General features: G+C 42.5%; 1 protein-coding gene across 5 annotated transcripts in view; it reads right to left on the bottom strand.

The window, feature by feature from the left end:
* DTNBP1 (dystrobrevin binding protein 1) overlaps positions 1-14,743 on the bottom strand; it is a 176,828-nt gene extending 162,085 nt beyond the window's left edge. For 3 of the 5 annotated variants that reach the window (XM_050941621.1, XM_050941620.1, XM_050941623.1), the window contains exons 1-3: positions 13,395-13,562; positions 10,818-10,868; positions 8,761-8,811 (exon numbers count right to left, since the gene is read on the bottom strand). In XM_050941621.1, the coding sequence (XP_050797578.1) occupies positions 8,761-8,811; positions 10,818-10,868; positions 13,395-13,525 (233 nt within the window). In that variant the 5' untranslated portion in view covers positions 13,526-13,562. Of the gene's footprint in view, positions 1-8,760; positions 8,812-10,817; positions 10,869-13,394; positions 13,563-14,578 lie in introns of those variants that run through there. The other 2 variants (XM_050941624.1, XM_050941619.1) reach the window with 2 other exon arrangements.
* Between the last annotated feature and the right edge of the window lie 11,016 nt (positions 14,744-25,759).

Genomic DNA, 25,759 nt, shown 5'->3' with positions numbered 1-25,759 from the left:
GACCAAGATTTCTCAAAAGTTTAAAATATAAATTCTCATCCACTGATCATGAGTTTAATAATTCTGAATAACTACAGCTAAAGTCTATTGAATCAAGTCATAGCTCAAGGAAAGACACAAACATTCATACTGCCACTTTAAATTCTCTGCTCATTTGTCCAATGTTTCCTAGTTATTGCTACCTCAATGCACTATTTCCATTGCTGTCCAGACATAATGAAAGTGGTCAAAATCCATTTGACTCAATTGATGAACCTCTGAATAAAATTAATACCACTATCTAAGAAATTAAAAATGGAATGATTGCTTTCTTTTTACTTATTAATTATAGCTTTTATAAAAACTTTTGAAAGCGAATCCACTAGAATGCAGTATTTTTGTTCTTGTTCTAGTTATTCTTCTGTCCTGTTAATATTAGGTAGTGCTTGTAAGAAAAGGTAGAAAAATGTTAGATGTGACCCCCCGCCCCACCACCCTCAAGTTGATAACTCTTTAATCTAGTTCTTTTGGTCCCTGTTATTTAAGTGACCCTTTTCTCATCAGGCTCTCATGCCATGTTTCAAAACTACTTTAAAGAAAATTAGGAGTTGCTTTACAAAATCCTGTAAAAACTACTTTGCTTTAAAAATAAAAGGCTTTTAATGAAAGCTTTAGATTAGCCTACAATATCTCTCGAGTCTCTTCTCTTCCTCTAGGTCTAAAGTGATATTCTGAAACCTGCTTCCAGTAAGTGGTAACTGAGTTTTGTCCTTAAGCAGGCCATTAATTTCCTACCCTTTTCCCCAGAATCTGCCTTTGGAGAAGATAGGTTCCAAACTTCCTATAGGTGTGCGTTTGGGTGGGGGAATACCAAATCCCCACAGTGCTTTTTTTTTTTTTTTTTTTTTGACTAGGCCAGGGGATTTAGAAAATTCAAACTTTTTGTAATACTGCAGGAGAAAAATAGAGGGACTACTATTTCTATTCAGCATCTTAGTGGTTGTGTATTGAGACTTTTTTGTGATAGGATGACAATAATTGAGGGTCTTGGCCATTCTGCTAGGGCTAAGGTGGTTTCAATGGTGTGTTTACATAACTTCTCTAATTTGGAGATTTGTACTTTTTCTAGCTGGCGTTCTATACATATATTTTATTCAATACTAATCTCAATTTGCAATCTGGGTCTGATCCTCATTTTGGCCTGGCAGTTGTGCAAGTACTGTGCACGTCTTCCTGAGAGTCTTCCTGGGAGGCTCTTGGCGATGGAGTAGTGGTCAACACAGAAGATGGCGTGCAGCTCCTTGTAAAAGTGGCATGTCTGCAGCACTACACCAGAGCAATGTTTGGCCTCCCTGGCCTTCTGAAGCACCTCTTTTAGCTCCTCGATCTTAACACACTACTTTGGTGTTCCTTTCTTGTCCCTTCTGCTCCTACCATGAGCAATTTGCTTGCACATCTCAAAGTTCTTGCAGCTGGAGCAGTGCTGTGACTGCACAGCCTCCTGTCCCCACAGACCCAGCAGATCCATCTACTCCCATGACTCCAGGTGGGAGTGTGTTTGCTGCAGAAAGCCGCTGTGATCAGCTAGGAAGATGCTATGTGAGCTCTCCACGCTGAGCAAACAGCAAGTGAATTTTCAAAAATACCGAGGCTTTAAAGGGGGAGAGCACATGCCTGTGTATATGGCTGCAGGGCAGTGGAGTTTAAACTGCTGACCAGAGCGGTCATGATGGGCATTACGGGACACTTCCGGAGGCCACTTATGGAGACATAAGCAAGCACAGTGTCTACACTAACACTTTTTCGCTCTAACTTCATCACTAAAAGCTCTATGCCACTCATCAATGTGGTCTTATTACGTCAGTGTAGCAGGAAAATTAAATTGGCGGGAGGAGCATCGCCATGTGTACACCTCCACTGTTTCACTGACAAAAGCTGACTTTTGTCAACAGACCTGTGTACTGTAGACAAGACCTTAGTTGCAAAGCAAACCCTCTCACCACAAGATCCAGCAGATTACTGATCAAATTTTCAGGTCAGGACCACAATTGCCATCTTTCACATAGAAAATAAGCACCCTGACTTTCACAATAAGCCAAAAACCAAGATAATCCCATTTCAAAACAAGGCCAAAACAAGCCAATCCTAAAAACCCCACCACTCTATGTGACTAGATGCGCCCGGGGTGCAGTCTGAGACTGTGGTGGGCCTGCTGTGCACCCTTGACTCTCTCCCCACCAGCTTGCCCGGAGCCAATCAAAAAAAGAAGCAACAAGCCAAAAACTAGCAAAGTAACTCAAGTCAATTAAGCCAAAAAGCAAGCCCAATTTCTGCATTTTTGGCATGTCTAGTCAGGACCCCTCCCCCAGAATCCAATCGCTATTTGCTTTTGTCTTCTCAGGTGCTGAGAATGAGATGGGCAAGGAGAGACCAGGGTGCCTTCAGATGTTTTTGTCCCTCCTTTTTAATAGTTTCTGTCCCCTTCTCAAAAACATTTCCAGCTGAGACTCGAAGACAAAGTCTACGTAGAAAGATAGGTCCTGCTGTTTCTTTTCCACCCGTTGGAACTTCCTTTGTTTTCCCTCCTTGCTTAATATCTCCATTTACTGCTTAAATGCAAATTAAGGAAAGCACTCATTGCTTCTGTTGTTTAGGACAGATCTGACTTCTGCTTAGGTAGAGCTGTGGCGTTTGGAATGTATGTTATCATCATCATCCAGGGGAATCTTACAAGTCAGGGGTGGCCAAACTGTGGCTCTTTTATGCTTTAAGTGCGACTTGCAGAGCCCCCACATCTGCCATTCTCCACCTACCATATCGGGGAGCGGGCAGGGGAGAGAGGAGCTTGGGACCTCTGCCTTGCAGCAGGGTGGTGGGGTAGGGGTTTCTACCAAACGAGGAGGAGGAGGAGGAGGAGTTTTAGGGCTTCAGTTCCATAGGGCATGCTTGCCAAGGCTCAGGGCTTCAGCTAGAGCAGGGTTGAGCCTCAGGCCCTAGCAGGTGCCTCCCGCAGATCTGAAGCCCTGAGCCCTGGCAAGTGTGCCTCAGCTCTCAAAATTCGGAAGATCGTTGTACAGAGCTCTCATGGTCAGTAAGTTTGGCCACCCCGTTATAACTTCACAAGCAATGTTGTTAGCAGACATGTTACTAGGACAATAATTATAAGTTTTCAAATGATACCTTACAAGGTACTTTTCACAAAAATTACTATAATAGTGTATAGGAAGTGAATACTGGAGTATGTTCCATCACAGGATCTTACCAAACTGAGTGACTGGGCAACAAAATGGCAGACAAAATTCAATGCTGATAAAAGCAATGTAATGTACAATGGAAGACATAATTCCAACTATACATACAAAATGAAGGGGTCTAATTATGCTGTTACCATTCAAGAAAAATCTTGGCGTAATTGTGGATAGATCTCTGACAAACCTGCTCAACGTGCGGTGGCAGTATAAAAAACAAAAACCTAACAACGTTTAAGCAATGAGAGATTTTAGGCATTTCAAGAGTAAGGCGGCAGCTGAAGAGGAGTCTTGATCTCAGAGGCACCTAAATTTTGAACTTAGGCACCTTAATCTTTGTGGATCTCTGCTTTGGAGGTTTATCCCAAACAAGTAGTTTGGTATCATATTTCTCTATGTCTCCTCCAAATTACTTATGCATAAGATAATAGAGCTTTAACAACTATTAAACTTCTATTTCCAACGTGAAATATTCACGTTACCAATACTCTTACATTTGATCCAACTTATCACAAACTTTTAGACTTATATGACTGAAATGTAATTAGATGTTACCTAACAGACTTACACAGGAACATGTTTTGTAATTGACAGAACCAACAGGTTTTCGATTTTGGAATTATGATAACAAGTGACTTCATTTGCACAACAGCACGGGGGGTGGGGGGGAGATACCTAATTCATATAGCCAAGGGCAGAATCATGCATTCCTTGTGCAACTTACCTTCCACTGCCATATGACAATGCATTAGGTAATACCACCATCTGCTTAACTATCTTCTCCAGAACTCAACTTATTAAACCTGGCATACACACATACTGATATATAAAAACTATTTTTGCATGTATTTCATATGCTTCTTCCGCACACATTTCTTTGTATTAAATTAGTTTGATCTCAAAGAAAAACATGCATGTATATAAGGATTTCTTTTTTCTACTGCCTCTCTCATAGAAGAAATATCCATTCATATAATTCAACTTTTTATATGTAACATTCCAAAACATTTGATAAGATTCTTTCATTATCTCAAGAAAACCAGTGCCAAAACAATAGTTATATAACAGATAAAGTATTTATAACTGGGAGTCAACTCAGCAGTCAGTAAGGGAAAATATGAACTCCAGAGAGATCCAAGTCAAAGGAATGAGTAGTCATACAAGTTAAAAAAGATTCAAAGCAACACCTGTAAGGGTACGTCTACACTACGGGATAATTCCGATTTTACATAAACCGGTTTTATAAAACAGATTGTATAAAGTCGAGTGCATGCAGCCACACTAAGCATATTAATTTGGCGGTGTGCGTCCATGGTCCGAGGCTAGCGTCGATTTCCGGAGCGTTGCACTGTGGGTAGCTATTCCGTAGCTATCTCATAGTCCCCGCAGTCTCCCCTGCCCCTTAGAATTTTGGGTTGAGAGCCCAGTGGCTGATGGGGCAAAAATCATTGTCGCTGGTAGTTCTCGGTAAATGTCGTCAGTCATTCCTTCCTCCAGGAAAGCAACGGCAGACAATCATTTCGTGCTGTTTTTCCCTGGATTGCCCTGACAGACGCCATAGCACGGCAACCATGGAGCCCATTCAGCCTTTTTTTTTTTTTTTTTTTTTTTTTTTCCACAGTCACTGTATGTGTAATGGATGCCGTGGACAGAGGCGATACTCCAGCGCTACACAGCAGCATTCATTTGCTTTTGCATGATAGCAGAGATGGTTACCAGTCATTCTGTACCGTCTGCCGCCAGTGTAACTTGGCAATGAGATGACAGTTATCTGTCCTTCTGTACTGTCTGCTGCTATCATGGGTGCCCCTGGCTGAGATCGGCCGGGGGCGCAAAAGCAAACCCGGGAATGACTCCCCGAGTCAATCCCTCCTTTATGGTATCTAAAAATAGAGTCAGTCCTGCCTAGAATATGGGGCAAATGTACTAGAGAAACAGTGTATCAGAGAGCACAGCTGCTCCGTGCCAGATCCCACAGAAATGATGAGCTACATGCCATTCACGGGGGTGCCCCTGCAACAACCCCACCCGTTGCTTCCCTCCTCCCTCAACCTTCCTGGGCTACCGTGGCAGTGCCCCCCCCCATTTGTGTCATGAAGTTATAAAGAATGCAGGAATAAAACAGTGACTTGTTAGTGAGATAAAATGAGGGGAAGGCAGCCTCCCCATGCTATGACAGTCCAGGCAGGACATTAAGCGGTGTGGGGGAGAGGAGCCCAGCATGCCGCTGCTACGATAGCCCAGGCAGGACAGAATCTTTTCTTTACACAGGAAAGGGAGGGGGTTGATGGAGCTCAGCCCCCAGTGGCTATGATGAAGACGGTTACCAGCCGTTCTGTACCATCTACTGGGAATGACCGAGAATCATTCCTATTTTCACCCAGGCGCCCTCGGCCAGCCTCACCTGAAGCCAGCCAGAAGCACTCACGGGTTGATAAGAAGGACAGTTACCAGTCTTACTGCACCGTCTGCCACCGGGGAGGGGAGAGGACCGGATACTGCTCTTCACTGCTGCAGCATCGCGTCTACCAGCAGCATTCAGTAGACACAGGGTGACATTGAAAGAAGTCAAGAAACGATTTCTTTCCCTTTTCTTTCACGTGGCCGGGGGGGGGGGGGGGGGGGAGATTGACGAGCTATTCCCTGAACCACGCTGGACAATGTGTTTGAACCTACAGGCACTGGGAGCTCAGCCAAGAATGCAAATACTTTTTGGAGTCTGCTGGGGACTGTGGGATAGCTGGAGTCCTCAGTACTCCCTCCCTCCCTCCATGAGCGTCCATTTGAGTCTCTGTCTTCACATTACACTTGTCACGCAGCACTGTGTAGCCTGTAGATTTTTTTTTCAAACGCTTTGGCATTTCATCTTCTGTAACGGAGCTTTGATAGAACAGATTTGTTTCCCCATACAGTGATCAGATCCAGTATCTCCCGTACGGTCCATGTTGGAGCTCTTCTTGGATTTGGGACTGCATTGCCACCCATGCTGATCAGAGATCCACGCTGGGCAAACAGGAAATGAAAATCAAAATTTTGCGGGGTTTTTCCTGTTTACCTGGCCACTGCATCTGAGTTGAGATTGCTGTCCAGAGCGGTCACAGTGGTGCACTGTGAGATACCGCCCGGAGGCCAGTACCGTCGATTTGCGGCCACACTAACCCTAATGCAATATGGTAATACCGATTTTAGCGCTACTCCTCTCGTCGGGGAGGAGTACAGAAACCAATTTAAAGAGCTCTTTATATCGATATAAAGGGCCTCGTAGTGTGGACAGGTACAGCGTTAAATCGGTTTAACGCTGCTAAAATTGGTTTAAACGTGTAGTGTAGACCACGCGTAAAACAAACTATAGAAAAAGAAGCCTAACAGGAAGACCACAGAGACTGGAAAAAAATGCGGACAATGAGAGTCTGTTAGAGATTTCAACTGAAATCAAAGCACACTTTGGAAGCATCCATACCAGAATCACAGCTTTAAAAGCAAAATATGACATCCTAGACTTGTGAATGATAGTTTGTTTTGCAGGGAAAAACCTCTCTACAGAGGCACAAAAAGGTAGAGCCTCCACATAGGCATCATAAGAGAACATGTTGCTAAACAAAGATTATGGGCAACCAAATAAGAGTTAATATTACATTATCTGAGCTTCTCGCAATGACTTGGAGCTACTGTGGTCTTAGAGAGAAACTGGTCCTGAATTGGATGCAGCAGACAACCCAGATAACTGAAAGCCACAGGAACAACTTCTATAAAAAATTCTAAAAATATATATTGAAGTTCAATATTCTTGTACACTTCAAGTCCAGAAAAGGGAAGGAAAGTTTAACAGTCAAGGAGTCAGTCCCTGTAGGACAGCCTAAAGCAACTTCATATCTACATAACGAAGAAGAATAAGGAACTCCAGCAGGCTGTTTTCCAAATCAAGAGAAAATCTGACTGCAGCTACAAATGCCATAGAGCTTAATGAGACAAAGTGGGTGAGGTAATCTTTTTCATTGGACCAGCTAAAGTACTAACTTTAAAATTAGATTATGAAATCATAATTATGATGTTTAACTACTTCTGCATTAATATGTTGACACTAATCATTCAAGCCAAAAGGTTTTGCATTTAATGCACTCTACATTAAAACTGTGATTCCTACAAAATGGAAAGAATATTTGCCAGCCCATAATCTAATATTTCCTATCTTGGTCAGAGCTAATAGGTTATATACATACACACCAATAGGTATTACATGTACAATATTAACGTGTGTGTGCACATGGGGAGAGGAATCATGCTAAATTGTTGGTGACAAAGACAAGTTTACAAAGCTCTTCTTCAGGTCAGCAAAAATAAGCTGAAGAAGAGCTCTGTGTAGACCTGAAAGTTTGTATCTGTCACCAACAGAACCTGGTCCAATGAAAGATATTACCTCACCCACCTTGCCTCTCTAATATCTTGGGACTAACACAGCTACAACACCGCATAGATCTGAATGATATTTCAACTGAATCAACTAAGAACATATCAAGAAACAACCAGGAGAAATCCCCAAGTGAAGGTATTTTGCCAGATTTATGCTTCAGATCTCCAGTATTGTGATGTGTCAAAAGAGCAGACCACATGATATTTTAGAAAATGAATTTGAGTGCATCAGAAAAAAACTAGATAGCAGAATAACTCAATGTAATGTTGATTCTTTTTCTTGAAGTGGAAGCAAGAGCGTTTGGGGTCAACAGAACAGTGTTTTTATTCCACTTGATCAAATAAATTTTTTTTAATCCATTCTTTCCCTCCAGTCCAAGAAGCAATAAAAGAGTAATATTTTCTTTAACATTTAAGTTTAAAAATCTCTTCAAAATTAGCAAGGAGTACTAAAGGTGAGAGGCCTGCTATAAAGCCTGATGGCCCTAATCTACTTACAATGCAAGCCGGATGCCTTTTTGTATTAGTCAAGGATAGACTGTGCCAGCACAGAGACCAGTTGGGCTTCAATGGCATGAGAAACTGGATAGTTGTAAATTATCAGTCTAATCCACAGTACTTAACTATATATTATATGCAAAGAGACATTAGAAGAACTGCAAGATTCAAAATATAGTAGAATTAAGGTTGCACAGTATTCCTGCTTCACTCAGTGCACAGGATGAATGCTGCTCTGGATTTGAGGCATCTGTTCAATGTATCTATCCTCCTCATTCAATTAGTACAGACGCCCCCCACATTTACACAAATCCACATTTATGGAAAAAGTTCCGTAAGCTAGAAATAGTTTTTTTGGTTTTTTTTTTTTGCATAACGGTCGGCTATATGTTTTCGACTTACGCAAAATTCGGGTTACGCAAGGCGTTCTGGAATAGAAAGCTTGCGTAAGTCAGGGAGTGTCTGTAGTCCCTTCCTTATTTACTGCACACTATTCAAAACCTGCAATCAATATAGCGTTTTCATTTTCTTATGATCTTATTTACTACTCGTTCCCCCTATAATATTTTGATTAGGGAAAGAAACCATGGAAAAAACACATTAGTATGAAAATGGAAGGACATACCTGCTGAGCAATTCCAATCCAGCAGAGAACTTTGGCAAATACTGAACAGTCCTGTAAACAGAATCAAAACCACAGAAGTTAAAAATGGAAGAGAATAAGGTCATCCAATGCATCTCCCTGTCAGTGCAAGATTATTCACTGCTATCCTCATTTCCTACCATTTAGTTTGGTCTAGTTCAAAACATACTACGCAATCTACTTTAACAAGAATACAAAAGAACACAAAACCACTAGATTTCTATGTTAAGCCGATATCCACCTACATTTTCCCTTTTTCGATTACTGCATTATACCCCTTAACACTGCTCTATTTTTGGTGTTCATTAGAAACAGACAGACAATGTACAATGCAATTTTTACATCTAGTACTAACTTTAAAATTAGATTATGAAATCATAATTATTATGATGTTTAACTACTTCTGCATTAATATGTTGACACTAATCATTCAAGCCAAAAGGTTTTGCATTTAATGCACTCTACATTAAAACTGTGATTCCTACAAAATGGAAAGAATATTTGCCAGCCCATAATCTAATATTTCCTATCTTGGTCAGAGCTAATAGGTTATATACATACACACCAATAGGTATTACATGTACAATATTAACGTGTGTGTGCACATGGGGAGAGGAATCATGCTAAATTGTACTACACTTATTCTTGCTCACTTATGCCAAGACGTATATCCTACAGTGCCCTGGGACAAATCTCTCAGCACATGGCTTAGGCAAATACAAAAACTGTCAAAAGTTAGATGAATGAGTGTTACGAAACAAAGGTATAATGTGGTACAAGGAAATAAGGTAAGATGTATGAAAGCTTTGCATTATGGAGTATTTTCATGCCCCTGTGTTTGGAAGGTAATAATCAAAACAAAAGATGGGGAAGTACAGGGATGCACCAACGACAAAGCTGGCACAAACTGGTTAGTTAAACTTTAAGTGATATGAGCAGTGAGTGCTGTGCAGCTTATAAACAGCCATCCTATAAAAGATAACTAGTTTAAGTGGCATTTGGGAAGCACATCTTCTGTGTAAGGTGAACTGAACATGCTGCAAGACTGCGCTTCCTGGGAAAGACAAATGTACTTACTCTTTCCTTCCTGTACCGCATTGCTTTGTCTTTAGACAATAAAACTGGCTTAGCTTGGTTATTTGGCTTCTTGAAGATTTTTAACATTGAACCACACACTTTTAACATTGAACCGCACATATAGTCAATGAGTTGGCTATACCTCTTAGTCAATAACAAGTATAATTGATCAGCAAGAATAAACTTAAATATGAAAACAATGTTACAATGCTTCCAGCACATACTAAATATTAAGAAGACCACTTTATAAATATATATTGTACAACATCTAGGGCTGTCAAGCGATTAGAAAAATTAATCGTGACTAATTGCAAATCACATTTGAGGTATTGTATATAGCTATAGCAAAATTGTACGTTTCTGCAGTTGAATATTGTATAAATATGCCATTTATTCATGTTGAAAACAGAACAAAATTTTAAAATGCTGACTTCAGAAACATTATAACCAATGCTGTTTTCAGCTATGCTGCAGAATGGTTTAAGATTTCTCTTCTGAAATTAACATCCCTTTATCATCAATTTTTTAAAGCAATGAAAGGCAGTTATTTCTGTTCTTGTACTTTACAAACATCTCATAACATAAGAACAACGACTGCAGTACTTAAGAGTCACATGGAGAAAGATAATAAATTCAAGTGTCCAATGTTTTGGGCAGTGATACTGTTTAATTTACTATATTATAAAAGACAATATAATTTAGTTACAGCAAACATCTTTAAACAGAGTGCTGAGCACCAAAAAATGGCTAATTTTAAGAAGTGGGAACTAGAGAGTTCTATTAAACCATACGTTTCAGGTACTTCTCTTATCAATAGAGCAGCATATTCTTCATCAAAATTTCAGTATTATGTAAAATACTATGTAAATAGTTTTGCCAAAGTATATTAGCTATGTTTAAACAATGTTTTCATAAATATAAAGACATAAGACAAAGATGTATATTTCAGCATACAGAAGTACCTCTGCTTGCTTATTTTTGCTTCTCTTGATTTGTCACCCAAAGTCTTCAACCTATAATTCAAAACAAAAAGTATCAGGTCTTTGCTAACTACCACAACAGAAAAATAGCTTGACACAGTAGGTGCTTAGGGTGCACCTTGAGGTTTATAAAGGTCAATTTTGCTTTAGTTTATTTTGGAAGTGAGAACTGTCTCCCCACTTATTGTATTTTTCAAGACTATTACATGAAGTGATTTTTCCATGGACTGTACTCCTCCTCTCTTCTCTCACACAGTACTGTACAAACAGCTGCATATGGGATTGTCAAATGCATCTAATGAGATTTAGGAGTACAAGTCCCATATATGCATCTACACTGGGACTTTTGCATCTTGTCTACATAGGGAAGCTTTATCAGTTATAAAAACCCTGTGTGGAAATTCTTATAAGAATAAGTGTGACTTTATTTTTTGGTGTAGCTTAAACCCTTCCCAAACAACATACGTAAAACCAAACAAAACCATTTATTCTGGTGTAAGAGTTTCCATGGAGGAACTTATACCAGGATAAACTTATACCAGGGCAGGGAGTTTATACCTGTTTAACTGTATCAATTTATATTTCAGAATTTACATCATAAAAACTTAACTATACAGCCACAGTCCTAGTCACGTTTGAAAATTCCCACTCCTCCATGCCAACAAAACTTCTTTGGGAATTTTCCACCATTGCATTACTACTCTATCATTGTTTTTGGTAGTAAAATCCCTCACGCGCTTCACCTGCATGTAAAGCAATACCTTTTATGAACCAAGAAAGCATAGACCAAAAAGATAGAGACTTCCCACCCTTAAGAGTACTTTCCAACAATGATGAAAATTTATAATCCTCTAAATCAGCGGATCTCAAACTGTGGCTCGAGACCCCAAAGTGGGTCGCAATTTCATTTTAATGGGGTCACCAAGGCTGGAATTAGACTTACTGGGGCCTGAGGCTGACGCCCAAGCCCCACAACCCAGGGCCTAAGACCAAACGCTTCAGCCTTGAGTGGTGGGGCTCAGGTTACAGGACACCTGCCTGGGGCTGAAGCCCTTTGGCTTCTGCTTTAGCCTCCGCCTTGGGCAGTGGGGCTTTGCCCCCCCCGCCTCCACACACACACACACAGGGCAGTGGGACTCTGGCAGACTCAGGCTTCAGTCCCCCATCCTGGGGTCATGTAGTAATTTTTCCTTGTCAGAAGGGGGTCACAGTGCAATGAAGTTAGAGAATCCCTGCTATAAATTCAAGTGTCAGCATAAGAACAAAAGGATAACATTTTTCAAAAACACCTGAATCCAATTTCAAAAGAGACTGAGGGTAAGACTTTGGCCTGGACTACACTACATAGATAGCTCAACATAAGCTGCCTTGCACTGATCTAGCTATAGAAGCGGCCTCATTTAAATTTGGCTCCCACTGACTTAAGTGTCTCTGTATGCCAGTTTACTAACACCACCTCCTCAAGCAGCATAGAGTCACAGTCTATGTACAGTAACTCCTCACTTAAAGTCATCCCGCTTAACGTTGTTATGCTGCTGATCAATTAGGGAGCATATTCATCTAAAGTTGTGCTATGCTCCACTCTTACGTCGTTTGGCTGCCTGCTTTCTCCACAGCTGGCAGCCTCCCTCATCTCCTCCCCTCCCTCCCCGGCCCACCAGCAGACCCCTCAGATCAGTGCCTTGCCCCTCCTCCCCCTGCCTCACTGGCTTGCAGTGTTTTGGAGGTAGGAGAAAGGGGGAGAGGAGCATAAGACTCGGTGCGCAGGCTCCCCCCGCCCTCCCACCTCCCTAACAGGGCTAGCCAGCTGATTGACCCTGGCAGGAGGGAGGAGCGAGGACTCAGCATGCCTCCTCTCTCCCTCCCCTGTCTCCTGAACACAGCAATCAGCATTTAGAAGGGAGGGAAGAGAGAGAGGAGGAGCCAGGATGCAGTATGCAAAGTAAAGGGGGAGGAGGTGGGAGGGGAGAAGAGGTGGGTTAAGGGTGGAGGTTTGGGGGAAGGGCTGGAGTGGGCAGGCTGAGGGTTGAGCCCCCCACCCCTGGTTTGTACAGAGTAGGGGAAGCTGCCCTGGAAGCTAATCCCTTCATTTACATTAATTCTTATGGGGAAATTGGATTCGCTTAACATCATTTCACTTAAAGTCACATTTTTCAGGAACATAACTACAACATTAAGTGAGGAGTTACTGTAATTAGGTCGATGCAGTGTCAATGTAGATACTGCATTGCTTATGTCGACTGACTTTCAAGACCTGTTCCACTATGCCCCACACTGACAATACAAATGATATAAACGCTCCTGGTGAGTACATGCACCACCTACACAAGGAGGCACATCTGCACACACACACACAAAAATTAATAACTGCAGTGGCTGTCTGCCAATGTAAGTTAAGTTGACATAATTTTGTAGCCTACACTACAAAGACCATGCCACCATAGAGTATCTGCAGAAGAGCTTTTTTTTTTTCCCCCTATCAGTGTAGGAGCACCACCTCTCCAAATGACAACAGAAACCCCCTTCTGTTGACACAGTTGTATCTACATGGGGTGTTACCTCAGTGCAGCTATGTCATCAGGTTGTATAATTTTTTTCAAATGTAAACCAAGCCTTAAGACTCCTACATCCCACTGACTTTCATTTATTAGATCCCTACGTGGCTGGACAAGACCATAGGAAGCAGCCATAAGTCAAGACCACTGCAAATAATAAAGTACGGGGGGGGGGGGGGAGAGACGCGTCATTATTTACCGGTAAGTGGTTTTTTTTCTTCTGTAAATACAAGGATGTGGGACAAATTAAACTGAAGCTCAGCTTTCTACTTTTGGTTTTCCTTTCCCATTCCTAGAGTATGGGTGGAGCCATTCCTTCCTTCCCCGCCTCCTGCCCTCACATGACAGTCACCCCTGCCACAGGCAGAGACGCTAAGAAGCTTTTAGCGGGCAGCGTAAGCTATAGGGCCGCCTATCAAGTCGCTACTTTGGTCCAGGACGTTTTGCTGGTCAGTTCCTTCAAACCACGTTTAACACATGCCGACACGTCTCCATTCCCGTTTCCCCCACTCCCAACGATGTTAACACGGCCGAACACCAGTTACCCCGTGCCCGTTCCCCCGGCGTCTCCAGCCACCTCTCACCGGCCCGCCTTGCAGTCCATTAGCGCTGCAAGTCCCGCGCCCTGCCCTGGGCGGAGGTCGGGGGTCAGACGGGCCGGGGGCGCCCCAGCCGACACGTCTGTATGAGCTCTCCGGGGTGATGCCCTGAGGCGCAGCCCAGAGCTAGGGGCGCCGGGGGCCCGTTCCTTGGGCCCTACCGCTCTGCCGGAAGCGGCGTTTTCGGAAAGCAGCGGTTCCAGCCAGAGCCTCCACAGCTGCCCGGAGGTTTCCAGAGGCTGCAGCCCCCTTCCCCCCACACAGAGCTCGGCTCACGAGCCCGGGAGCCCTCGGGGAGGAGCTCGGCGACCGCCCCGCGTCTCAGCTTGGGCATGGGGCGCTCGCTCCCGCCGGCGTCCGGGCGGGTCCCTGGGACAGAGACTGGGACACGGGGGCTGAAACTTTTGGTTTTGAGCCACTACCCGGAACTCAGCCTGTAACCGCCCCCGGGTGGGAGAGGGGTTGTGACCCTGCCGAGCTGGGTCCCGCCCGGCTCCCGCAGCCCGACTCACGCGCTCCCCGAGCACCGTTGTCCCCGGCGGGGACTTGGAAGAATTTGCTCCGCGCGCGGAGGGGCGGGGCTACCCACCCCGAGGTGAGGTCCTGCTGCACGCTCAGCAGCCGCTCGCGCAGAGTCTCAAACATCTTCTCCTCCGCGCGCGCGCTCCTCTTCCCCGCTGCCTCTCGCTCACTGCGGGGCGGGGCGGGACCGCCTACCTCCGCGAGCGCAGGGGGCGGGGAAAAGGCGTCTCTCGCAAGGCCATTGGCGGCAATTACCTCCCCACTCTGGCTTTCATTCCGGCAACGGAGGCCCCGCCCCAGAGCCGTTGTTATTCCCTCCCCTTCCGCCTCTATCGCCGTCGCTCAGTGATGTCATGACGTAGATAAAGAACAGCGATGTCGCTGCTTTCTTTTGCCTTTCCCTGCCGCCGTGTGCGCGTGGTCTCCCTCTGCTGGGCGGGAACCTAAGGTCTCCGCGCCTGCGCAGGGCCCCTCACGCGGAGCGAAGCTGCTGAGAGGGATGGGGGCGGTGGCTTGTGATACCCCGAAGGCCACTGGATGATCTGGTGACCTGAAGTTCTGGGCTTGGACTCTGTTATTTTATTGCCCCCTGCAGTAGCGGAGAGGGGGAGAGACTGTGTGTGTCCCACGTTATCACAGCCATATGAGCCTTTTGAATGTGCTGGATCCGTGGTAATGCAGAGTTGTCTGCCCCCGGTGTTCATCTCTAGCCTCTGCCATCCAGGGTGTGTCTGGTGCTGCCTTGTTGAGAAACAGCTGCAGCCTGAGGAGACTGCAGTCATTGCATGTTATGCTCCATCTGGATGCAAGCATGTTGGGACATGGGATCCCCCTCTATTACATTACTCTTAATGGAGATGGAAATAGGCTGCATTTTAAAGTACCATGGGCCAAATGGGGTACAAATTGCACTTTCGATGTGTCATTCAAAACCGACATACGAGCTGGCTGGACTCCTTTTGAAAGAGCAAGAAAAGCAAGAGAAAATGGCAGTGGGGAACTGTGATAGGTGGTACAATCTGAAACTGGGGGACTGCTGTGTTGCCTTAACTTTCTAGTCAGGGCTACTTCTTACAATGCTGTGCTAATGACACACAGCAAAATCCTCCAGATGCTGTGATCTCTTGGCCAACAACATGTAGGGACACACCCACATAAGTTGCATGAATGCATGACAAGCCACTCATGAACTATTCAGAAGGAGACACGACCAAATCCTCCCAGCCTTGCACCCCAGACATGTACCATCTTACACTGCTCAAGACCTTCTTTTGAACAATGTAAATTTATTAATTAGTTCACTACTTCATCAAAGGATAGTGGCCATACAGCGGCCTTAGTAATCTGAGTGGATTCCCCAAACACTTTAGACAAACTCACTGGTAAGGATAAAATATTCAAATAAGTTTATTAACTACAGAAAGATAGATTTTAAGTGATTATAAGTGGTAGGCATAGAGGTCAAAGATGCTTACACACATAAAAAATAAAATAGTCTACATTCTACATCTTATCAGACTAAGCAAGCTTTGAATCAAACAGTTTCTCACCCCACTACGCATTGTAAGCAGTTCACAGTTCTTAATACACAGGCTGAATTACTTGCTCATCCTGGGTCTCTCCACTGCAAGGTCTTTTTTTTCAAATGTTCTTGTCTTCAGAGTAGATGGGACAGGAGAGAAGCCCTGGGCTGATGTCACAGACTCGAATTTATACTGCCAAATCCATGTGCATAGAAAAATACTGTCTTAAACATAGTCAGGTGTCACGTATGTGCCCAGCTGAGACTCTGGGCCTCTATTGTTCATGTCTTTTGGAGGGGTCCCCTGGGAGAGTGGCTTCTACTTAATAGGCCATCAACCCATGGTTGGCTAGTCCTAATATAAATCTGTCTTGGGGAGGGGGGTTAGTTGCTCCTTTGTTGCCACTGAAAGACCAGCTCTGGGTATATCCCAGACTCACAACATTTCAGTAACACACACATAGCAAAACTTCATGACTTCACATACAATGGTAACACAACAGAATAATAATGTTCAACAGGTCATGGCTTCTCAAATGATACCTCACAATGCACACTTTGTACAAAACATATCATAACCATATCACAGTGGTGAATATGCAGGTTCCAGGGTGGTATTTTGAGGTACAGAAAGTCACTGGAATGAATGAAATACTGTTTTCTTGCTGAAGATGATTTTGTTCACCCATCCTTTTTTAAAATGGGCAGGACTAAAGAAGCAAACTGATAGGCTGCTGAATATGCCAATCTGTTACCCAAACAATTGCAAAATAAAGATCCCCACACATTGGCAAAATGGCGCCTTCCCCCTCAAATCAAACCACCAAAGTAAAGAATATAAACTATCGTTTTTATCATTTATATTTAGGATAATAGAATGCCAATACTGCAAACATTTATGCACATACTTCACTTTACTACCTTGACTAGTGGACTACTCACAATAGTATAATTAAGCAAATGCATAAGGATCAGGGCCTAGGTATTCCTAGCACAGAAAGAAAAAAATAGTCTGTCCCTGAGGCATTTATAATCTACTTTAAACAAAAATCCATTGTAAAAATACCGACTAGCCATGAAATAGTGACATTAATGAGACTCAATGTCTAGAACTCAGAGAGGAGGAAAGGTATGTGGAAGAGAATAAAGTCTTTATGAAAACCCAGGTTTGACTTAGTTAAATGCACATATTAAAACTTCTTTCTTACATATTGTATGGCAGAAGAATAATGATGAACAACAGGCATAACTATGAAAATATGTCCCTCGAGTCCTTTCAGAAATGAACAGGCTGATGGGCCGGCTGCCTTAACAGTGAGATGCATGGGATGGTGACAGCAGTCAATATGATCCAGCACATGATATGATGTGTTTCCAAAGATATATCTTTATTTTTGGAAGTGGAAGATGCAAATGAGATGACCAGCATGGTGTGGTTTGTCCCCATTTAAAGAGTGCAGCTTAGTTCTGGAATGTGGGGTTTTGGGGTGGAGGGTGGATAGAGCAAAAGGAATATTTCCTGGATGAGCGTAGTTGGAGGACAAAGAGTGGAAGGGGACTGGGGGGCAAAGAAGGTGCAGGGGACTGGAATTAAAAGGAAGCTGTCTTAGGGTAAAGGGGTAGAGGATGGAGAATACAAAGGAGGAGCAGATAAAAAGGAAAAAGAAGAGGCACTCCTGGGCCCTATCTAACCAATTAGGTTTGTTGTTTTTGAAGATCTCTCCCATACAGAAGGTGCAGCAAGACTCATTAAAAGGGGCATCTGGTACAATATGTGTTTTTTATGTAATATAATATAATAGAACCTATAATAATGAAGCTTGGATAGAAAACTCTATGCTAAAGCACTGAGTGCTGACACCAAAAGTGTAATAAAACCATTACTAATTATTCATTGTGTTTTTCGAGTTACCCATGCAATCTGCGTCAGAAACTCCCATTGAAAAGTTATAATTACAACGTCTTAAAGTGCAGTTCTAATCTGAAAAATGTCTCTGTGAAAGTGGCAACTTCTTACTCATAAGAACTTCTCGTTGTGTGTATCCAATCTTATTTTCTTACATTAGTAAAATAATATGTTTTAACTGAATTGTCACCCTGCAGAACCAATACAACCCAGGGAGAGTGAACTGTGTTCTTTTCTAGCTTCTGTATCAGCACGACTATTGTTAACTAAGTTCACATTGCAAAGGCACCTGTGGACCTTCATTGCCTTCAAATTACACCCTGAATGACACCTGTGTAAACCCACATTTGTAATTTAGAGCACATTTAGAACCGGTGTAGCTAAAGGCAAACTATGAAGACAATGAAGTTGCACACACAAAATAGGGCAACTTCTGTTTTCCAGAATCTTTATGATGTGAGCCAGTAAGATCACAGTTTGACTTTCAGATTCCAGGTTGAGATTACAGGGTTGATGAGGGGGAAAAAAAGATCTTTTTACGTATATAATAAGATGACTTGATATGGAGTCATGGCACAATATACAATGAAATTCCATGTTGCCCATTTTACAGTGGCTTTTCGCAGTAGAACCTAACTTTAATAGAGCCAAACACAACACCATGTTGAAATAAATTTTATTCATTAAAGGTTTTCAAGAAACATAATTTTCCTGTTGTTCTTTTTCCTCCTCCCACCAAACCACCAGAATTGAACTTTTAACAATTTTCCTTTCAGTACTTTAAAGCAATACAAAAAGAATGTGTTACTGGGAAAGACGTGTGGTAGATTTTTTTGAAACAACAACATAAAGCCTTAATTTCTATATGACCATGTACATTTGCTATGATAACAGTTTTATTATTTGGATTTTTTGGCTCTGGCTTTTTTTTCCTGCTCTTGTAATTCTGCCTGTTCTGTTTCTGTCCGTCAGTAAAATTAACAGCCACCACTACAACACACGTGTCATGCACAGCAGTTTGAGGACTGATTTCTTTGAGTCTGTGTTTTGCTTTTATATTTGATCCATCTAGTCAACAACTATGAGTACTGTAGAATTATTTCTGAGCATATTGGAATTGAGTAATCTAGCGTATTATTTTTTGTTTTTAAGTTTTCACTCAGGAAAGAAGGCTTCTAAAAGAGGTGTGAAGATCCAAAAACGTTCATGCTGACCACTCAGTATTTTTTTAGCAGTTGCAAACAGAAGATATGACACAGGGCCTGAAGTAATCATAAAACCTGTGAATTGGAAAGGCCTGCCAGAAATTCACAGAATTTATAACTTGTGTTGGCCTGTCTGCTTAGAATGTAGCCAAATAGATTTTTGCCATTGTGCCATATTCAATTTAGTGTTTATGGATGACAGAACAATGTCTCAGCTTGCTTGCAGCAATTGTTGGCAAGCAGGGCATTACCTTGCTCTGGTTTAAAGACAAGCTTTCATTTTACAATGAAGGCTTAATCTTAAAGACCAAAAATGTTTTAATTTAGGGAAATAAGGTTAGAAATCTAAATATATAATTTGATCACATATAAATGTGACTTGATTGTCAGAGATGCAGACCACCTACAATAGCCACTGATTTCAAAACTTATTTGGGGAAAGCAGTCAGTGTGTGCTTATCTCTACACTCAACCTTGCTGAAATGCTCATTTGCATATTACACTAAACAGTCACTTGCAAGATTCTGACATCAGTCTGTGAAGCTGTTATGAAATCTTTGGTACTTGGGTGTACCTTAGGCAAGTCACTTCACCCCCTGCTGTCTCCGTTTCCCCATCTTTAAAACAGAGATGATGATATTGACCTCTTTTGTAAAGTGCTTGAGATCTACAAAATAAAAATGCTACATACGAGCTAGATGTTATTATTAATAGACTTCTGATATATGCTTAATAAATATCGTGTATGACTTCTGCATGAACTTCCCTTTTCTTTTCTTTATATTGTCTATGGCTGCACCAATACCAGAGAATTATGGCTGGGATTTTGAAAAGGGCCTACGGGATTTGGGTGTTTACCTCTGTAAGGCCCTTTTCAAAATTGTAGCCTAAACCATAGGTAATTGAACACGTGGAATAATACCAGTTTTAAGAGCAACAGTATTATGTCTCCAAACTGCCTGTGCTCATTCAGTTTAAGTTTTGCTTCTTGTTTTAGAAGGACTATGGTTCCATATAACATGACAGCCCCACATTCACACCAGTTCAAGGCTGGACTTCTGTAGTCAGTGCTGTTGTCATAGTAATATGTACTGTGCTGCAGGGATTTGTGAACTGGACAGCCAGTGTGTCGTAGATTGAGGGATTTGGGATATTGAGATTTCCAGACTATGCAGGAGTGATTGATGGAACCCATGACTCCCAACAAGACTAGGTGTACATTGTACCGATTTCCTAGACATTCGCATAGGCTGGCCAGGTAAAGTACATGATACAGAATGTAGACTAGACAGGCAATCAAAGCAGTGACTGGGACATTGTGGAAAGATAATGAAAGGATTATTTGCACTGGTAGGGCTATTATGCCAGCAGTCTCCATTCACACCAGAATTGCCGGGGGGGGAGAATGGCACGGTGAAGGATCTCACAGTGGTTAGCCTTCTCAGATCAAGCCTAATACAAATGGTAGTTGTAACTGCTGTGCACCATTGGGAGTACTTCCATGTATGGATGCCTTACAGGTATGTTGGAGGGCCTGTATGGTGCAAAGCACCCATAATTTCTTTAGTGTAGACAAGGCGTATGAGCCTGATTATCCAATGCCTTGTACTGTGTATAGTCAGACACCTATGCAAAGTGCTTGAGAAATACTACCATTCTGACTTGGTAGCATTTTACCTCCACTTTGCCCAGATGACGGTATCTACTCAAGATTCAAGGTGATGGGAAATCAGGTTATATATCCATTGGTTGTTATAGGTTACTGTATAATGGAAGGAGATATTTTAACTCTGTTATCAGGTTATCTACTAAATTAACAATTTATCAGTTATATGTAAGGCTACAGTTTAGTCATGGGTATTTTTATTGAAAGTCATGGACAGGTCACAGGTAATAACCAAAAAGTCACAGGCAGTGACCTCTCAGTGACTTTTACTAAAAATACCCCTAATTAAATCTTAGGTGTTGAGGGGGGCGAGATGGTCCAGGGGATGCTGCCGCTCCTGGGGGTGAGGGGCAGCCCAGGGCCCCACTGCCACCACCGCAGCTTTGGGTGGGGGTGTCACAGAGCCATACCCCTGCTGTTGCTCCTCCCGGCAGGGGGCGGCATGGGGTGTCGCTGCTTCTCCCATACCGCTGCTCCGGGACAGCACCCGGGACCAGTTGCCTGGGACCGCCAGAGCAGCAGCCAGGACAATTGGCCCCAAGGCTGCCCCAGCTCTCAGGAGGCCCTGGGGTCAGCTGCACAAGCTACTGCACCTGCGGAAGTCACAGAGGTCCCAGAAAGTCACAGAATCTGTGACCTCCATGAAAGACTCACAGCCTTAATTATAAGTGATTTAGCCAATCTTTCAGACAGTTTAATTTAAATAAAATCAATCCTTTTCAGGACAATAGGTCACTCTTTCTGGATGACTATGATCAAAGTGGCAGTTTCATAAAGTAAATGTTATCTTTCACCCATGTGTTTTCAATTAATATGTAGCAGTATTACTTTGGGCATGATTCTGCAACTGCTGTGTGCATACAACTTTCATTGTATTCAGCTGGAGCTATCCAGAATGAGGTGCTATAGAATTTGGATCTTAGAGTATTTAAATAACCTTTCTAATCCTGTTCTGGCACAAGTACAGAAAGTATAGTGTTTCTGTTCACATTTTGTAAATAGGTATGTCATTCTGGTATGATATGATTATAAGATTTTCTTTTGTGAAATAACTCTAATATCAGTAAAGCACCATTATCCAAATGCAATAGTATTGACTATTACAGGGGTTCTCAAACTTCATTGCACTGTGACCCACTTCTGACAACAAAGTTACTACAGGACCCTGGGAGCAGGGCAGAGCACAAGACCTACCATCCCAGGTGGGTGGAGAAAGAGTCACAGCCTGAGCCATGCCGCCCCAGGTGGGGCTGGAGCTAGGGCTTCAGCTTCAGCCTTGAGTCACACCAACACTAATGCTGGCCCTGGCAACCACATTAAAATCAGGTCGTCACCTTCTTTGGGGTCCTGACCCACAGTTTGAGAACCACTGGACTATTCAAGATATCTAGTGGAAAGGAGACAGCAGAGGAATAACAATACCACTGAACCAGTGTTTCTCAGCATTTTGAGGTTGGCTACTCTTTATTCAAAGTCAAACATTTTTACAAACTCCTTGCATTTTCTGTAAAAGTAAATAATGTGTCAGTGATACAATGACAATCCTATATAATTTATTTATATGTGTTTTTCAAGAGGTTGATAGAGAATACTTGTCCTTGAAGGGTGAGGAGAGTGGAAGAGTGAGATTTTGCTTCAGATTGTAATACAATTTCAGCACCTTGTGACCCTATAATCCCTCTGGGTATGGCAGTCCCCCAGTTGAGAACTACTGCACTAAATCCAGAAATAAAGTTCTAGGTTCTGGGTGCTTGTCTAGCAGTGTAAAAGCAGCTGTAAAGCCAATAAATCTGGCCCCTTTGGATTGGTTGGATGATGTAGAGATATTCTCACGTGGCTCCTGTGCCATCCTCATTCCAGGCCCTCAAGTAAAGGGGATACAGCAATAAGAAAGGCAGATTTCCAGCTGCTGGAATAGCCTGCTAGGGTCATGAGCAGCCAGATGTAAATTAGAGCAGCCTGAAGGGGATCAGATAGATTCCCAGTCAGTTCTAGGATGGAAGTAGCATAAAAGATAGTTCAAAGATACCATTGCCCCAACAGTCTGGTGCCAAATGTAGTTTGCCCATATCAGATGATCTGGCCCAATGTGTATCATCAACGTTATATCTGCATGATCTGAGTCCAGTTTGTAAATTTTGTCTTCCCAAATTAGATACTGTTTCTATCCTGTTTGGCAAAACAGTAAATAAAAAATTAAAAGGCAAGCTTAAAAAAGCAACTGAGTTTAAAAGGACACTGTCAGGTAAAATCTGCCCTGTACTTCTGGAAGCAGAGGGGAACTGAAACAATTGGGTTCCTGTTGTGTGGATACAGAAAGGTGGAGATTCAATTCCACAAATTCTCCCCCAGAAACTCCTCCACTGGATTCCTGTGGACTTTATTCTCTGTAGGGTTTTGGGAGGAAGCAGACCAGCCAGTCTGCATGGCATGCTCCCTGTAGATTTCCAAGCAGAAATCCAGATGAATGATAATACTAGTTGGGGAAACGAATGCTCAGACACCTCTCTATAGCTGCTGCAGTATAACTGGAGGAGGAGTAAGCCAATGGCAGCACAGTTTCTGAATGAGTCCTGTGGCAAAGCCAGCTGGATGCCTGTTTGAAGGCACAAAGCCTCTATAAACCATCTGAGAGACCTACTGCTTTAGGGGATTGTTTTTGCTTGGTTTTTTTTTGTTGTTGTTTGTTTTTTGTTTTTTGTTTTGTTTTGTTTTGTTTCGTTTCTTCGGGAGTAAGGGAAACTCAGCTTCTGCAATGGAATGGTGACCAGTGAATTCAGAATATCTTGTCCCGGCATGGGGAAAACCTTCACCGTTGCAAATTTAGTGAGTGATACAATGTTGGCCCCTGCTGCAAGCAGTCTTGCAATGATATGAAAAGTTCCAGCCTGCATGTGATTTTGGAGAAGCAAAATCAGAAAGCAGCCCATCCTGCGCACGCACCCACAGAAAGCCCTGCAGCTTAGGAGAAGGTCTGCTAAACTGCAAGATAAGAGACCTTGTGTTCTAGTCCCATTTTTTCCATGACTGCTGTTAGTGGTTTTTGGTGTGCTTCATAATTATTAGCTGGGGGTTAGTCTTATACTGGCAGGTGGAAAATAACTGTCATTCATCCATTTCACAGGTAAAACAACTGAGAGTTTAGGAAAAAAAGAATGTAGGCCATACTTACAGATGGGGGACTTTATCCTGGGAAGCAGTGACTCTGAAGAAGACTTGGGGGTTATGGTGAATAATCAGTTGAACATGAGCTCCCAGTACAATGCTGCAGCTAAAAAGGCTCATGCAATCCTTGCATGCATAAGCAGGGAAATCTCGAGAAGGAGTAGAGAGGTTATTGTATTTGGCACTGATGTGACTGCCGCTGGAATATTGTGTCCAGTTCTGGTTTCCACGGTTCAAGAAGGATGTTAATAAATGAGAGGGGGTTCAGAGAAGAGCCACAAGAATGATTAAAGGATTAGAAAACATGCCTTATAGCAATAGACTCAAGGAGCTCAATCTATTTAATTTAACAAATAGAAGGTTAAGGCGTGACCTGATCACACTCTATAAGTACCTGAGTGGGGAACAGACATTTGATAATGGGCTCTTCAATCTAGCAGACAGATATAAGATGATCCAATGACTACAAGCTGAAACTAGACAAATTCAGACTGGAAATAACTCATACATTTTTAACTGTGAGGAAATTAAGCATTTGAAAAATTTACTAATGATTGTGGCAGATTCTCCATCACTGGCAATGTTTAAAGCAAAACTAGATGTTTTTGTAAGAGATATGCTCTAGGAATTATTTTGGGGGAGTTCTATGGCCTGTGTAATATAAGAGGTCAGACCAGATGATCACAATGGTCCCTTTTGGCCTTGGAATCTATACACAGTATCAATTTAGAGTAGAATCCAGGCCGTTAACATAATAGCTAAGACTCATGCACTTTGCCACAAACACTTTCAGAAGGAACATGCCAAATTAGGTGCTTTTGTGACCCACACTAACACAGTGTAGTTGTGTCAACCCCAAGCAACTACACCACATATAGAGGTCTATGACTCTCCTAGTACTTCTCTGCTAAGAGGTGTGGTTCTTTATTTGATGTGATAGAGACCTATGCTTTTGTGCCCAGAGATTGAACAAGGTTCCGTCCCCACAGTTTATCCAGACAGGGGTTGTATTATATTTAACTATACTGTCTGTAACTAATGTACTGCAATCTGGTTCAAGAGCCATCAGTAGAAACCAAAAATCATGATGCCCAGCATACCTCTACTCTCTCACAAATGATTATGTTTGGCAAAGTACTTGTAGTTACTCCTTGCAGGGTGACACCAACAGCCCTTCCAATCTTGACTCTTCCCAAATCTGCCTACCCTGAGTTCCTCCAACTATTAGACACTTAACTATTTCCCCTCTGGTTCATCATTCCCATCCGCCCCGCCCCCCCCCCCCCCCCCCAAAGCAAGGAAACCTGCTCCCCAGGTTATCAGTTCTCTTTGGGACACACATTCCACACACTTTGCACAACAATCTTCTTGGGGTAAAGATAAACAAAAAGTTTATTTAATAAAAAAATCATAGATTCAAAGATAAAATAGTAAGGAAAAACAAGTTACACAGAACATAGAGAAAGATGCAACCTCAGGCTTTAAACTTCATTAGCCAAATTCGCTTTTCTGATACAAGTTACTTTTTGCCTCTAAACAGTTTCCCAGCATACCCTCATGCTCTTCTAAAGAGGCCCCAGTGTTTAATGGAGGGTACCCCACTTAGATGCCGGACCTTTGTTTCTGGATAAAAAACCTGTTTTGCCTCCTGAGTCTATTTACAGTCTCCAAAACATAATATCAGAAAGAATCCAGGATTTCACATAGAGCTTCAGTACATACATTTCACAGTGATTAATGACTAGCATGTTGTTACTTTTCAAGTAATATATTACAAGACACCT

Source organism: Gopherus flavomarginatus, chromosome 2, assembly GCF_025201925.1.
Source record: "Gopherus flavomarginatus isolate rGopFla2 chromosome 2, rGopFla2.mat.asm, whole genome shotgun sequence".
Taxonomy (NCBI): domain Eukaryota; kingdom Metazoa; phylum Chordata; order Testudines; family Testudinidae; genus Gopherus; species Gopherus flavomarginatus.
This window is presented reverse-complemented; position numbering and strand designations above follow the sequence as displayed.